At 42.6% G+C, this 13,779-nt stretch overlaps 1 protein-coding gene across 1 annotated transcript in view; it reads right to left on the bottom strand.

The window, feature by feature from the left end:
* Window positions 1-13,779, bottom strand: part of dnah1 (dynein, axonemal, heavy chain 1) — a 425,483-nt gene that overhangs the window by 88,838 nt on the left and 322,866 nt on the right. The window contains exons 62-64 of the mRNA XM_072582714.1: window positions 9,778-9,927; window positions 7,500-7,660; window positions 3,943-4,168 (exon numbers count right to left, since the gene is read on the bottom strand). Coding sequence (XP_072438815.1) covers window positions 3,943-4,168; window positions 7,500-7,660; window positions 9,778-9,927 — 537 coding nt within the window. The remainder of the gene's footprint in view (window positions 1-3,942; window positions 4,169-7,499; window positions 7,661-9,777; window positions 9,928-13,779) is intronic.

The raw sequence follows: 13,779 nt of genomic DNA, 5'->3' as shown, positions 1-13,779 counted from the left end.
GCCCCAGAATATGCAGCTATGCTGCCTCCATATGCCAGCCTCCATGCAGGATTTGTTCTGCTGCTGCTCTGGGAATCGCCCATTCACTTTGCTGCCATGGCGGGACTCAGCTCATGCTCACTTTGCTGCAGGACTCAGCCTACACTCGCTGTGCGGCAAGACATAACCTGCTCGCTCCATTCCGCAATGGAACACAGCCCGCTTGCTCCGTCCTGCCGTGGGACTCAAATCTGCGCTTTCTCTCCAGTGGGAACCGGCCCACCTGCAGAGTGGAGTTGAGGAATGGAAAGAGTGGGCTGAGTCCCATGGCAGAGCAGAGAGAGCAGGCTGGGTCCCACAGCGTAATGAGTGTGGGCTGGGTCTCACAGCAGAGCAGGAGGAGGCCGGGTCCTGGAGAAGAGCAAGCAGGCTAAGTCCCGCGGCAGAGTAGTCCAAGAGGGCTATGGTCCCGTGGCGGAACAAACAGAGCGGGTCATGCCCCGCAGTGGAACAGACTGAGCGGGCTGTCCCATGGCGGAAAGGACCGAGCAGGTCATGTCCTGGGGCGGAGTGGACCGAGTGGGCCATGTCCTGTGACAGAATGGAGCAAGCAGATTGTGTCTCGCTGCAGAACGAGTGTGGGCCAAGTCCCGCAGCAGAGCGAGTGAGGATTGAGTCCCGCGGTGGGAGCAAATCCAAAGACTGATTCCTGGAATGGCAGCGGAGCGAATCCTGAATCGAGCCCGCACATGGAGGCAGTGTAGCCTCTTGCTCTGGGGCCTGCAGGCATGGACTGGAACTTAAGTATTGATGGTCATTTATTATCATTCTGGACTATTCCACTGTTTCATGCTAATTTATATTCTTTTTTTGACTATGTAACAACACTTTTTTATTCTGTAAAACTTATACCTAAGATGGTGCCATTAAAAGCAGCCATTGTAAAACTTTTTCACTGTTCTGTACTGGAGAAAATGTGATAATAAAGGATCTTCTATTCTATTCTAAATACACTGCTGCCTTTCTTAGTTAATGTGGGTTGGGTGAAAGGTTTTCATGTTTGGTACCACAATTACAATTTTCTACTGTATGTAAATAGCTTCAACAACATATATCTAATTCCAGGCAATAATGTGTAAGGTCCATATAGAAATATTCCATTGGCCTTTTTGGCAGTCTCCCATGTCCCCAGTGTTTGGAGGACACTGTTCAAATGTTATTTGTGTGCACTGAGACTGTTGAATGACCACATTACTGAGAAGCTGTTGCCCATGGAGGCTGATTGGAACCATCCTCAGTGGATCTAGTCACCGAAGCTGTTATGCCTCTGTGGCACTAAGAGCAGCCACATAAAAAATACATGCATCTGGAAGCCCAGGACCAATATAATGTCCAACAAATGTGGAGCAGACATCTAATGTGGAGTTTACAGCCACAGTTGCCTTCATGATGTCGCAAAGGTTCAGCCACAGTCACTCGGATTTTATGGATGCGTGCAGATGAGAGATGGCCAGTGATTGTATACACTGTTTAGAAGTGGTGGTCAGAATGTCCAATGTATCTCTAATGCCACATCTTCTTCCACTGCTGTCAACAAGATCCATAAGATATCTCCTTCGCATTAATTATCAAGTGGTGTGTACAAAGCAATAACCTGCTTATTAATGCTCATTTTGAGTTTTGCCTATGATACTCATCTCTTGACCTCATTACAGTCTTCATACAAACAGGGACAAAAGGGCTGAATCCAAGAAGCAAAGTGAGCGGTGACTGCTCTTGACATGGAAGATCAAGTGTTGCAAAATTGAAACCAATGGAATTGGAAGAAATCCCTCCAATGGTTGAAATCATATACAGCAGAAAGGAAGATGTTTGAGACTGTTGGAAGCCAATCATCTCAGAGTCTCATATTGGTGCAGGCGTTTCTCAGAGTAATGTCTTTGGAATATCTCCACAAAGACTGGTATTCAGTCACCGAGTCACCCTTTGGTTACATGTTGGGAGTCCTTGACACTGCTCCAGCTCCCATAGAGCCAGCTCTCTGAATGAACAGGATCTCTGACACTTTTGTTCTCATTTGTCAACCAAGGCTCCCTGATGGGTCCAGATTAATAGCCTCAATCAGGGAGCTGATATATTATGAAGTCCACCTGGCTAAGCTCGTTACAATCACTACACAAGCATCTTTGGGTTTTTTCATCAATGACTTCCCTCCATTATAAGGTCAGATGTGGTGATTTTCACTGATGATTGTGCAATGTTTTATGTCACTTGCAACCCATCAGATTGTAAAGCAGTCTGTGCCAATTTGTTGCAAGAAGAGAACATCTAGACTTGGACTAATGTGGCAAGTAACATTTTGGCTACATAAGTGCCAAAAGACCATCTCCAACAAGAGAGAACCAACCATCTCATCCTGACACTCAATGGCATCACCATCATTGAAAAACCCACTATCAACATCCTGGTGTTACCAGTCCAAAAACAGGCCTGAACTACCATAGTGTGGCTACAAGAGCATGTTAGAGACTGGGAACTAAATGGCATGTAACTAATTACCTGACTCCCCAAAGCTTGTTCCACCACCTGCAGTCCACAAATCAGAAGAGGATGGAATACTCTCCATTGCCTGGATGAGTGCAGCTCCAACAGCACTCAAGACAATTGATACCAAAGCAGCTCTCGTGATCAAAAATCTATCTACTAACTTTAACATTTATTCCTTCTTTTAAAGATATACTTTTGCAGTAATGTGCATTATCTACAAGATGCTTTGCAGCACCTCCCAAACCTAAGACTTCTACCACCTAGAGGGACAAGGCGAGCTTGTGTATTGGAACATCTCTACCTGCAAGTTCTCTCCAAATTACACATCATCGTAACATGGAACTATATTGCTGTTCGCTCCCTAGTGCGGGATCATAATCCTGAAACTACCTTCCCAGCAGCACTGTGAGTGCATTTGCATTAGATTGCCTGCAACAGGTTCAGAAAGGTGGCTCCATCTTCTAAAAGGCAATTAATGATGGGCAACAATTGCACTTACTGCTATCACTATTTTTTAATTAGTATCACTGTACTAACATTGATATCACCACTCTACAAATATCACCATCCTTCCATTAATATCACTGCACTTTCATCATTATTTCACCTTTCCATTCATACCTCTGTCCTTCTAATATTTCCGCTTTTACATTCATATTGGTACCCTTGCATACATATCTTCATCCTTCAATTTGTAACACTGTATTTCAATCAATGTTGTGAACTGAATTTAAAATTTATGAATTTTGCTTCAGTTCAACCTATCCACATTCAGAGCAACTTGGATCCAAACTTATAATCATAGAATCCCTAAAGTGTGGATTCAGCCCACCAAGTCCACACCAACCCTCTGCAGAGCATTCCACCTGGACTCACCCCCTACCCTGTCCCTGTAACCCTGCATTTCCCATAGCTAATCCACCCAGCCCGAACATCCCTGGATACTACGGGCAAATTCGTATGGCTACCTCACCTAACCTGCACACCTTTGGACTTCAGGAAGAAACCTACACAGGCAGACACAGGGAGAATATGCAAACTCCAGATAGACAATCACCCAAGGGTGGAATCAAACCCAGGTCCCTGGTGCTGTGAAGCAGCAGTACTAACCACTGAGCCACCATGCTGCCCAGCTTGGGAAATATTTTCAGTGTTGGAATTCTAAAAGTACTGGATTTGAGTCTGAACAGACATAAATGAATTTTAATATCAACATGGAAGACCCATGAGAGCATCTTAGAAGTCTACTGTTGCATCTGTGTGTTCCTTTTGTGTGACTCATGTATGTGTTATATTGTGCACTACACCATAACACCATATTAGTTTTCTGTGTGTAGAAACTTTAATGTTTCTCATATTGCATTTGAGAGCTGCTGAAATGTTTACTACTAACCAGATTGAATAACTGATACTAACCTTGATTTCCCCTGCTTTAACTTTAGATGCCTCTAGCACTTTAATTAATTCCACATCGTCCACAGGATTGCCCTCAGAGGTGCTCAGGCGCATGAGTATCTGATCCTCTATCTCTTTCAGCTCATTCCTCATTTTTGCATTACTGATGATCAACTGATTTTTGGCATCTTCCAGATCTGGACGTTCTTGTGCTACCACACGACCCAGGAGTTGGTCTTCCAGACCACTGTGATGTTAAGATACATTTGAGAAATTCCATACTAAAATCCAGTGATTTTCTAATTGTAATTACTCTTATTGTATTTTTAATATCTAGTAAGTTTCTACATTTTCTTTTCACATTAGGAGACAGAATCAGGAACATAATTATTTTGATTTTTGACATATTACTTTAATCCTAATTTCGCTATGTCATAAAAACAAGCAAACTGACCAAATCAAAGCATGGTAACTGAATTTTTTATATCCTCTTTATGCTTGAAGGGGCTGAAAGACAGAATTCAAATTTGTGCACCAGTATACAGAAATAAGAAAATTTATCACTGATGTGAGAAAAGTGATATCCAAGTCTGCTTTCTACAAAAGGCAGGAAAGGAACAGAATGAGTGTTCCCATGAATTCTACAAATTAGATTAACAGTTGAAAGGAAGAATATTCTTAAATTGATAGTATGCAAAAGATTTATTACTAGCCCTTTGAGGGTACCCCAAAATGGGCGGTCACTTCCTTGCAGTCTCTGGTTCGGCAGCAGCTTGGAAAGGAAAGCGACATTTGTTAATTGAACAACAGTTGCAGTGGCGGCGCATAATTGTTTGCTGCTCAAAGATCTTTTCCACGGTCCTTAGTGGTGGGACCTATGATGTACTAGTAAAATTCGAGCCAACATCACAGCATGTAGCAGTACTCATAACTTGATGCATCCTATTCCATACTCAAAACTACTTGAGCAAGACAGAATGGAATAAATAGCAGCAGGGAGTGTAAGGGAGTCAGGGAGCCATAGAATCATACAGCTCAGAAACAAACCCTCTTGTGCAACCAGTCCATGCTGAACACAATCCCAAAATAAACTAGCAGAACCTGCATGCTCTCGGCCCAAAATCCCTCTAAACCTTTCCTATTCATGTACTTAGCCAAATGTCTTTTAAACATTGTAATTGTATCTGCATTCACCACTTCCTCAGTAAGTTCATTTCACATGTGAACCACCCTCTGTGTAAAAACTTTGCCTCTCATGCCTTTTTTCAATTTTTTTCATCTCACCTTAAAAATGTGTCCCCTAGTCCTGAAATCCTCCATCCTAAGGAAAAGATAATTACCATTGACTCCATCTATACCTCTCATTATTTTTAAACATCTATAAGTTTGCCTCTCAACCTCCTATGCTCCAGTGAAACAAATCCCAGCCTATCCAGCCTTTCTTTATAACTCAAACCTTCCATACCCAGCATCATCCTGATAAATTTCTTCTGAACCCTCTCTCGCTTGATTATATTCTTCTGAGAATTGGGCAACCAGAACTGGATACAGTATTCCAGAAGACGCCTCACCAATGTCTTGTACAACCTAAACATGATTTCCCAACTCCTATACTCAAAGAAGGCAAGTATGCCAAATTCCTTTTCAACCACCTTGTCTATATGTGACATAAATATCAAAGAATTATGTATCTGCACCCCTAGGTCCCTTTGTTCTACAAAACTACCCAAGGCCGTACCATTAACTGTTGTAGCAAAATGCAATACCTTGCATTTATCCAGATTGAACTCCAACTGCCATTTTTCAGCTCATTAACCCATTTGATCAGGATCCCTTTGTAATCTTAGAAAACTTCTTCATTGTCTACTATGCCACCAATTTTGCCGTCATCTGCAAACTTACCAACCATGCCAACTATATTCTCATCCAAATCATTTATACAAATGACAACCAAAATATAACCCAGAAGTGATTTCTGTGGAACACTGCTGGTGACAGTCCTCCAGTTCGAAGAGCAGCCCTCCACCATCACGCTCTGTCTCTTGCCGTTAAGTCAATTATATATCCAATTGGCAAGCTCGCCATGAATCCAATGTGACTTAACTTTACTAATTAGTCTACCATGCTAAACCTTGTCAAAGGTTTTATGAAAATCCAAATAAACAACATCTACAGATCTGCCATCATCAATCTGGTGACAAGCGGTGTCCCACAGGGTTCAGTGTTGGGGCCCCAGCTGTTCACGTTATATATTAATGATCTGGATGAAGGGATTGGGGGCATTCTAGCGAAGTTTGCCGATGATACGAAGATAGGTGGACAGGCAGGTAGAACTGAGGAAGTGGGGAGGCTGCAGAAGGATCTAGACAGTTTGGGAGAGTGGTCCAGGAAATGGCTGATGAAGTTCAATGTGAGCAAATGCGAGGTCTTGCACTTTGGAAAAAAGAATACAAGCATGGACTACTTTCTAAACGGTGAGAAAATTCATAAAGCCAAAGTACAAAGGGATCTGGGAGTGCTAGTCCAGGATTCTCTAAAGGTAAACATGCAGGTTGAATCCGTGATTAAGAAAGCGAATGCAATGTTGTCATTTATCTCAAGAGGGTTGGAACATAAAAGTAGCAATGTGCTACTGAGACTTTATAAAGCTCTGGTTAGGCCCCATTTGGAGTACTGTGTCCAGTTTTGGGCCCCACACCTCAGGAGGGACATACTGGCACTGGAGCGTGTCCAGTGGAGATTCACACGGATGATCCCTGGAATGGTAGGTCTAACATATGAGGAATGGCTGAGGATCCTGGGATTGTACTCATTGGAGTTTAGAAGGTTAAGGGGAGATCTAATAGAAACTTACAAGATAATACATGGTTTGGAAAGGGTGGACGCTAAGAAATTGTTTACGTTAGGCGAGGAGTCTAGGACCCATGGGCACAGCCTTAGAATTAGAGGGGGTCAATCCAGTACAGAAATGCAGAGACATTTCTTCAGCCAGAGAGTGGTGGGCCTGTGGAATTCATTGCCGCGGAGTGCAGTGGAGGCCGGGACGCTAAATGTCTTCAAAGCAGAGATTGATAAATTCTTGATGTCACAAGGAATTAAGGGCTACGGGGAGAATGCGGGTAAGTGGAGTTGAAATGCCCATCAGCCATGATTAAATGGCGGAGTGGACTCGATGGGCCGAATGGCCTTACTTCTACTCCTATGTCTTATGGTCTTATGGTCTTATCCTTTGGGTAACTTCCTCAAAAAACTCAATCAAGTTTGTGAGACATGATTTCCCTTGCACACAACCATGCTGACCATCCCTAACCAATTTTTGACTCCTAAAAGTCCATAAATCCTAAGAGAGACTAAAAGGCAGGAGGGTGTGACCAGTGGACTGTCTGAGAGCAGATGGTTTAGAAAAGATGATCGCTGACAAAGGAAACACAATAGTAGTGTAAGTTCCTAGAGAATCTGTGCATGTGGCATGTAGGAATCATTTTCCTTTTCCTGTCTGGCAGCTGAAGTTACAATGATGTTTCAAATGCATTAAAGAGTAGCAGTATCATAAATATAATAAACACCAAGTTATTCACCTTGGAGAAAGTGTGAAGTTAATGAGAGTCACCCTAGTTGATATCTCAGGAGTGTAGTGAGGATTTGGTAGCTTGGTGGTGATGTACATTTTAAAGTCATCATGATAAGGAATGATAGAATCTCCCAGCTTTATGACTGTACTGCCCTGCTGTTTGTAGGTCTGAAAAGCAGAAGAAAAAGCATTGATAAGCCTTGGACCAAACATCCTACACACAAGTCTCTGTTCAAATGTTTGCCCTGTTTAATTTTAAGTTTTAGTTTACATTAATTTCAACAAATATACCAAAGATATCCCGTACAACATTAAAAATGGTGGTGAAAGAATGCAACTGTGTATACACTCAATAGATATAGTTAGTACAAAATTGTACTGCCTCTGAGGATGCAACTAAGCCATTACAGCAACTTCCAGTGAAGGAGTGGGAGATTAGATGTCTGCTGCATGTTTCCTTTGTTTTAATGTGACTCCATAAAATTAAAACAATATTAATATGACAATGTAAGTTAAATCTGGATAGTTTCTAAAATAGTTGAACAAGTTCAGCCAGTTTCACCCAGCTATGAAAATGAGCTTCATAGATTCCACATTCATTGATCTGATACCATCTTTTGATTCTGTTTAGTTGTGTGAGGCCAATTCATTTACATGCACTCCACAGATCTTGTTTTTTTTGCTGGCTGCATATGCCTAAACTTGAGGGGCTAAAATATGCATGGCTTACATGCAAACTTTTGTGTGTTATACAGCTGCATGACTGTGCGAGACAACAGTTCCATCTCAGTTTGGAAAACAAAGTGGGGCATTCTATTTAAGTAATAAATATGTGTAAATGCATTGGTTTACAAACTCAATGTATATGCTTTGGTGTTGTACTACAAGCAGTCTATTGAATCTGTAGCAATACTTAATAATATACCATATATACTCGAGTAATAGTCACATTTTTTGACTACTTTTTAAGGTTAAATTTATAGGGTTGACTATACCCTCCCCCACTCACCTATTGTACTCTATGCTACTTTCTCCCCACACCCACCCTCCTCTCACTTATCTCTCCACGCTTTAGGCTCTCTGATGAAGGGCTTTTGCCCGAAACGTCGATTTTACTGCTCCTTGGATGCTGCCTGAACTGCTGTGCTCTTCCAGCACCACTAATCCAGAATCTGGTTTCCAGCATCTGCAGTCATTGTTTTTACCCTGTTACATGGATAATACTTTTGACTGGATAAAATTCATGCCCACCAAAATTCATACTGTATCATTACCAGAAGCCCAATTGATCTCTAAACAAATAAAGAAATAAAACACAATAAAACCCAGAGCACAGTGCAACAGCTGATGGACTGGAAGACCGAGAGTAGAGCGAGATGACCTGCAGACTAGAAACTTGGAGCAGAGCTTGACGGTTAGCACACTGACTCATAAATGTTGATCTGCTATCTGTGAAGAACTAGGGTTGACTTTTACACAGGATATGCGGAAAATATCAGATTTCTTTGGCCAAAACTCTTAAATGAGATTGACTATTGCTCGAGTATAGACATTGCACCTTCTGAAATGGGATGTTTCTTTCTTTAAAAAACAAATATCTCATTTAAACGAAGAAAACATTCTATCTAGAAATTAATTTTATTGATTAACTGAGTATCTTTATTAAAGCTGTGGTCTTTTGACCACTTATGCATAGTTCCAAGCATAGGACCACATGGGCTGGTGGTACAGGCTAAAAGATTGTGTGTTATACTCATTATGAATGGACAACTAATAGCTGGAGTGTATGACTTTCTGCTCATACGTTCTTGGTGAGTATGACCTTATGTGCCGGGAACATGCAATCAGAATACTTCGAGTTATGCTGAAAAAAAAAGGCACGTAATTGAAGATTTTTGTCTTGCACTCAACAGGACAGATGCAAGAATGCTAGCTTTGAAAAAGAAGCAACAATTTACGTTGCATGAGAAAGGGGTGCCTATTGGTGGACTTACACATAAGCCTGTGTTTTCAGCTAAAAAGAACACATCAGATATCGTGCCTTTTCTGATTAAACAAAGTGTGAAGACATTAATTCCCTGATGCATTCTCCATGGCAATACTTCAACCAATTAGACTTGACTAGTCAATCAACACATATTTTGCATGTAGTAGAAATGATCACTCCATTTGAAATTTGTATTTTCCAACTATCCTTTGACAGCCTGCCTTTTTTTCAACAACACTCAAGTTTGGCATTACAAAATGACTTTTCCACCAGTGTGTATTTGCTGTTTTGTTTGTACCAATTTCAAAAGTACAGGTTCCAGGGCTGGATCCAGTTCCTCTCCCACATTCTCCATCAGACATGGCTTCCCAAAACGGATGGCATTCTCCAGACTTCGCAGGAAATCACGGTCAGTTATCTTGAAAATATCTAATCCTTGATCTCTTTCCTAAAGTGAACAAGAGGTAAGTCAAATTATAACTGTTGAGAAGTAGGAGCTCTATCTGTTGCTCTCAAATGATTTTGGCCTCACATGACTAAGTGGAAAATTGTCGTGCATGATATTGATTAGGCTTACATCATGCAAGCACTCTAAAGATCTCTGTCTAGTCACTCGCAGAGGATAGTTAAGCAGCTATTAGACCCTGGAAATCAATGCAATAAGAGGAATTCATTGAATTCAATTTTGCATGTTGTCATGCAAAGTTAAGAATTTTCAACTACCAGATTATTTGTACGTATAATCAGTATACAAAAGCAAATATTGCTGATGCTGGAAATGTGATACCAGAAAATACCAGTGGAAATGTCCACTGAATCTGGCAGCATTTGTGAGGGAAACAGAGTTTAGTAAGCGGAAAGAGAGATGTGAACACTTCTATTCTCTTGCTTTTTGTGGGCTTCCACATGATTTCAGTTAAAATTAAATTTAAAATGCTGGAGATGTGCTTAGGAGACACATAATCATGCAACAGGGGAAGCTTTTCAGTGGTGAAACACACCATCAGCAGAAAATGGAGCATGGGATTGCTTGAAAAGAGGTGTGGTAACCTCTACAAGGCCACAGGGAGCACTAATTATTCTCCTCATGGAACTCATTGAATAGGAGTCCCCTTGGTAACAGGCAATGAATGGCCTGCTCAGTTATAACTCATCATTTGAACCCTCTTGTGATGCATTATAGGCCCTCTTGTCACACAGTGGTACTGTCTCCACCCAGAGGCCCAGGGTCAAGCCCACCTGCTTCAGATGTTATCACATCTCTGAACAGGTTAACTAGAACTGTCTGTGCTGGATTGGGACTAGCCTATGTACAATATGAGTAGTGGCTCTATTTTGAATGTTTCTCTCTAGTCAGATTTCCTGAGTTAATACACAAGATATATACAGGCTGCATCACACCACAATTTTTCTACCCAATTCCATTCCTATTAGCTTAAGATTTATTGACAGCATGGGTGTTCTTCAAATTTAACTTTCACTTGAAAGTGTTTCACATTACATTGGTTTCACTTTATTCCTGTATGCATTCTCATTATTTAGAAAGACGAGCTGAATGAAAGTACAAAAATACTGACACACCTCCTGGTTGAGAATAATTGATAGCGGAGTTAAACCCTCTTTCTACAAAAATAAAAATTCATTCTTTTTAAAATTTATTCATGGATGTAGGCTGGTTAGGCCAGCATTTATTGCCCATCCCTAATTGCTCAGGAGGCAGTTAAGAATCAACCACATTGCTGGGGTTTGAGTCACATGTAGGCCAGACCAGGTAAGGATGTTAATATCCTTCATGGAAGGAAATCTAGTGAACCAGATGGGTTTTTCTGACAATTGACAGCAGAGTAATGATCATCATTAGACTCTTAATTCCAGATTTTCTTATTGAATTCAAATTCCACTATTTGTAATGGCAGGATTTGAATCCATGTACCCAGAATTTTACCAGATCTCTGGATTAATAGTCCAGTGATAATACCAGTAAAAACAATGCTGGAAACCAGATTCTAGATGAGAGTGGTGCTGGAAAAGCACAGCAGTTCAGGCAGCATCCGAGGAGCAGGAAAATCAACATTTCAGGCAAAAGCCCTTCATCAGGATTAGAGCTTGTAGAGAGAGGAGGAAAACGTCTTCAAGGCAGGCAACCTTGCAAGAGGATTATTCCCGAAACATCGATTTTCCTGCTCCTCGGATGCTGCCTGAACTGCTGTGCTTTTCCAGTGATAATACCACAAGACCATTGCCCCTAATGTTCATGTTTGTGTTCAGTGCTGTACATGCCACTCTGTGAAACATGGTTGACTTTGCAGGGTCAACTAGTTCTCCCCTCTTGTAAGGGACATGGTCCAAGATCACTCATAGCAGGGATAGTTGAAAAGTAATAGGTGAAGGCAGAGTTATCAAAGGACTCTGCCAGCCAACAGCCTAAGATGGACACACATGCAACAGTACCAAGACCACCCTTTAGATCTTTCAGTTTCTTACTTCACCACCCCCCAGGAGGTGTAGGAAACTAATCCTGTGGAAACGCACAGCCAGTCAGGCAGCACCTGAGGAGCAGGAGAGTCGACGCTTCAAGCGTAAGTTCTTCATCAGGAATGTGGGATGGGGGCTGCAAGGGGGCTGAGAGATAAATAGGTGGGGGTGTGGCTAGGAGAATGGTAGCTGGGAATGCGATAGGTAGATGAAGGTGATGGTGATAGGTTGGAGTGGATGGGATAGGTGGGAAAGTAGATGGACAGGTAAGACTGTTCAAGAGGGTGGTGCCAAGTTGGGGTGTTGGATGTGGGATAAGATGGGGTGTCCTCCCTTTCTCCCTGAGACACTTCCCCGCCCACAATTTCATTCCTCCATATGCCTGACCCCACTCTCCTGACTTTCCTTGGATCATCTCCCACTTCTCAATGATTCTATCCTCACTCCACAATCCTCACATCACTGACTTATCCTTGATGTTCCTGAGTCTTTATGAAGACTGCCATTCTCTTGCTCCATTCCTAAGGGATACTTCTGACCTCAGACACAAATATATAAAGTTGGCAGGTGCACTATACCTTTAAGGAAATGTATACTGGGTTCCACAAGATTCTCATATGCTGCTGGATTTATCATGGAGTAAGGATTCATTTTAAAAATTTTAATATAATGAGTATTCATGGTAAAGCAGAAGATGACGCTATGTATGCGGAGATTGATGGGGTGGAAGGTGAGGACCAGGACGGGGTTCTGTCCTTGTTGCATTGGGAGGGGCGAGATTCAAGGGCGGTGCTAGGGTAATTGGAGGAGAATAGCTGGAGGGCATTGTCAACCATGTGGGATGGGAAATTGTAATCTTGGAAGAAGGAGCCCATATAGAATTTTCTAAGGTGGAATTGGGCATCCTGGGAACAGATGCAGCAGATGTGGAGGAATTGGGAATAAAGGATGGCATTTTTCCAGAAGGTAGGTGGGAGGAGAGTAGCCTATGTAGCTGTGGGAGTTGATGGGCTTGTAGTAGATGTCTGTGGTTAGTCAGTTGCCCGAGATGGAGATGGAAGGGTTGAGGAAGGGGAGGGAGGTGTCCAAGATGGTCCAGGTAAATTTGAAGTCAGGTGAAAGGTGTTGGTGAAGTTGATAAACTGTTCAACCACCTCATGGGAGCATGAGGTAGCACCGATACAGTCAATGTAGCGGAGGAACAGCTGGGGGGTAGGGGGGCTGCAGAAGATGGACTGTTCCATGTACCCGACAAAGAAGCAGAGATAGCTGGGTCCCATGCAGGTGTCCATGGCTATCCCTTTGGATTGGAGGAAGTGGGAGGATTAGAAGGAGAAGTTGTTAAGGGGGAGGACCAGTTCAGCCAGGCTTTCAGTGGAAGGATACTGGGAGCGGCGTAAGAGTAAGAAATAGAGGGCTTGGAAGCCTTTGTCGTGGCAGATGGATGTGTACAGGGACTGGATGCCCATGGTGAACAGGAGGCATTGGGGGCCGGGAGAACGAAAATCTTGGAGGGGTGGGTGGTGTCCTGAATGTAGGTAGGGAGTTCCTGGATTAAGGGGCACAGGATGTTGTCAAGGTATGGGGAGATTAGTTCAGTGGGACGGGAGCAGGCTGAGACAATGAGTCCACCAGGGAAATCGGGTTTGGGAATCTTTGGTAGGAGGTAGAAACGGGCAGTGCAGGGTTCATGGACTATGAGGCTGGAGGCACTGGGTGCGAGATCCCTTCAGTTGATGAGGTTGTGGATGGTCTGGGAGATGATGGTTTGGTGATGGGAGGTGAGGTTGTTGTCGAGGGGGCAGTAGGAGGACGTGTCTGCGAG

This window comes from Chiloscyllium punctatum, chromosome 12, assembly GCF_047496795.1.
Source record: "Chiloscyllium punctatum isolate Juve2018m chromosome 12, sChiPun1.3, whole genome shotgun sequence".
NCBI lineage: Eukaryota > Metazoa > Chordata > Chondrichthyes > Orectolobiformes > Hemiscylliidae > Chiloscyllium > Chiloscyllium punctatum.
This window is presented reverse-complemented; position numbering and strand designations above follow the sequence as displayed.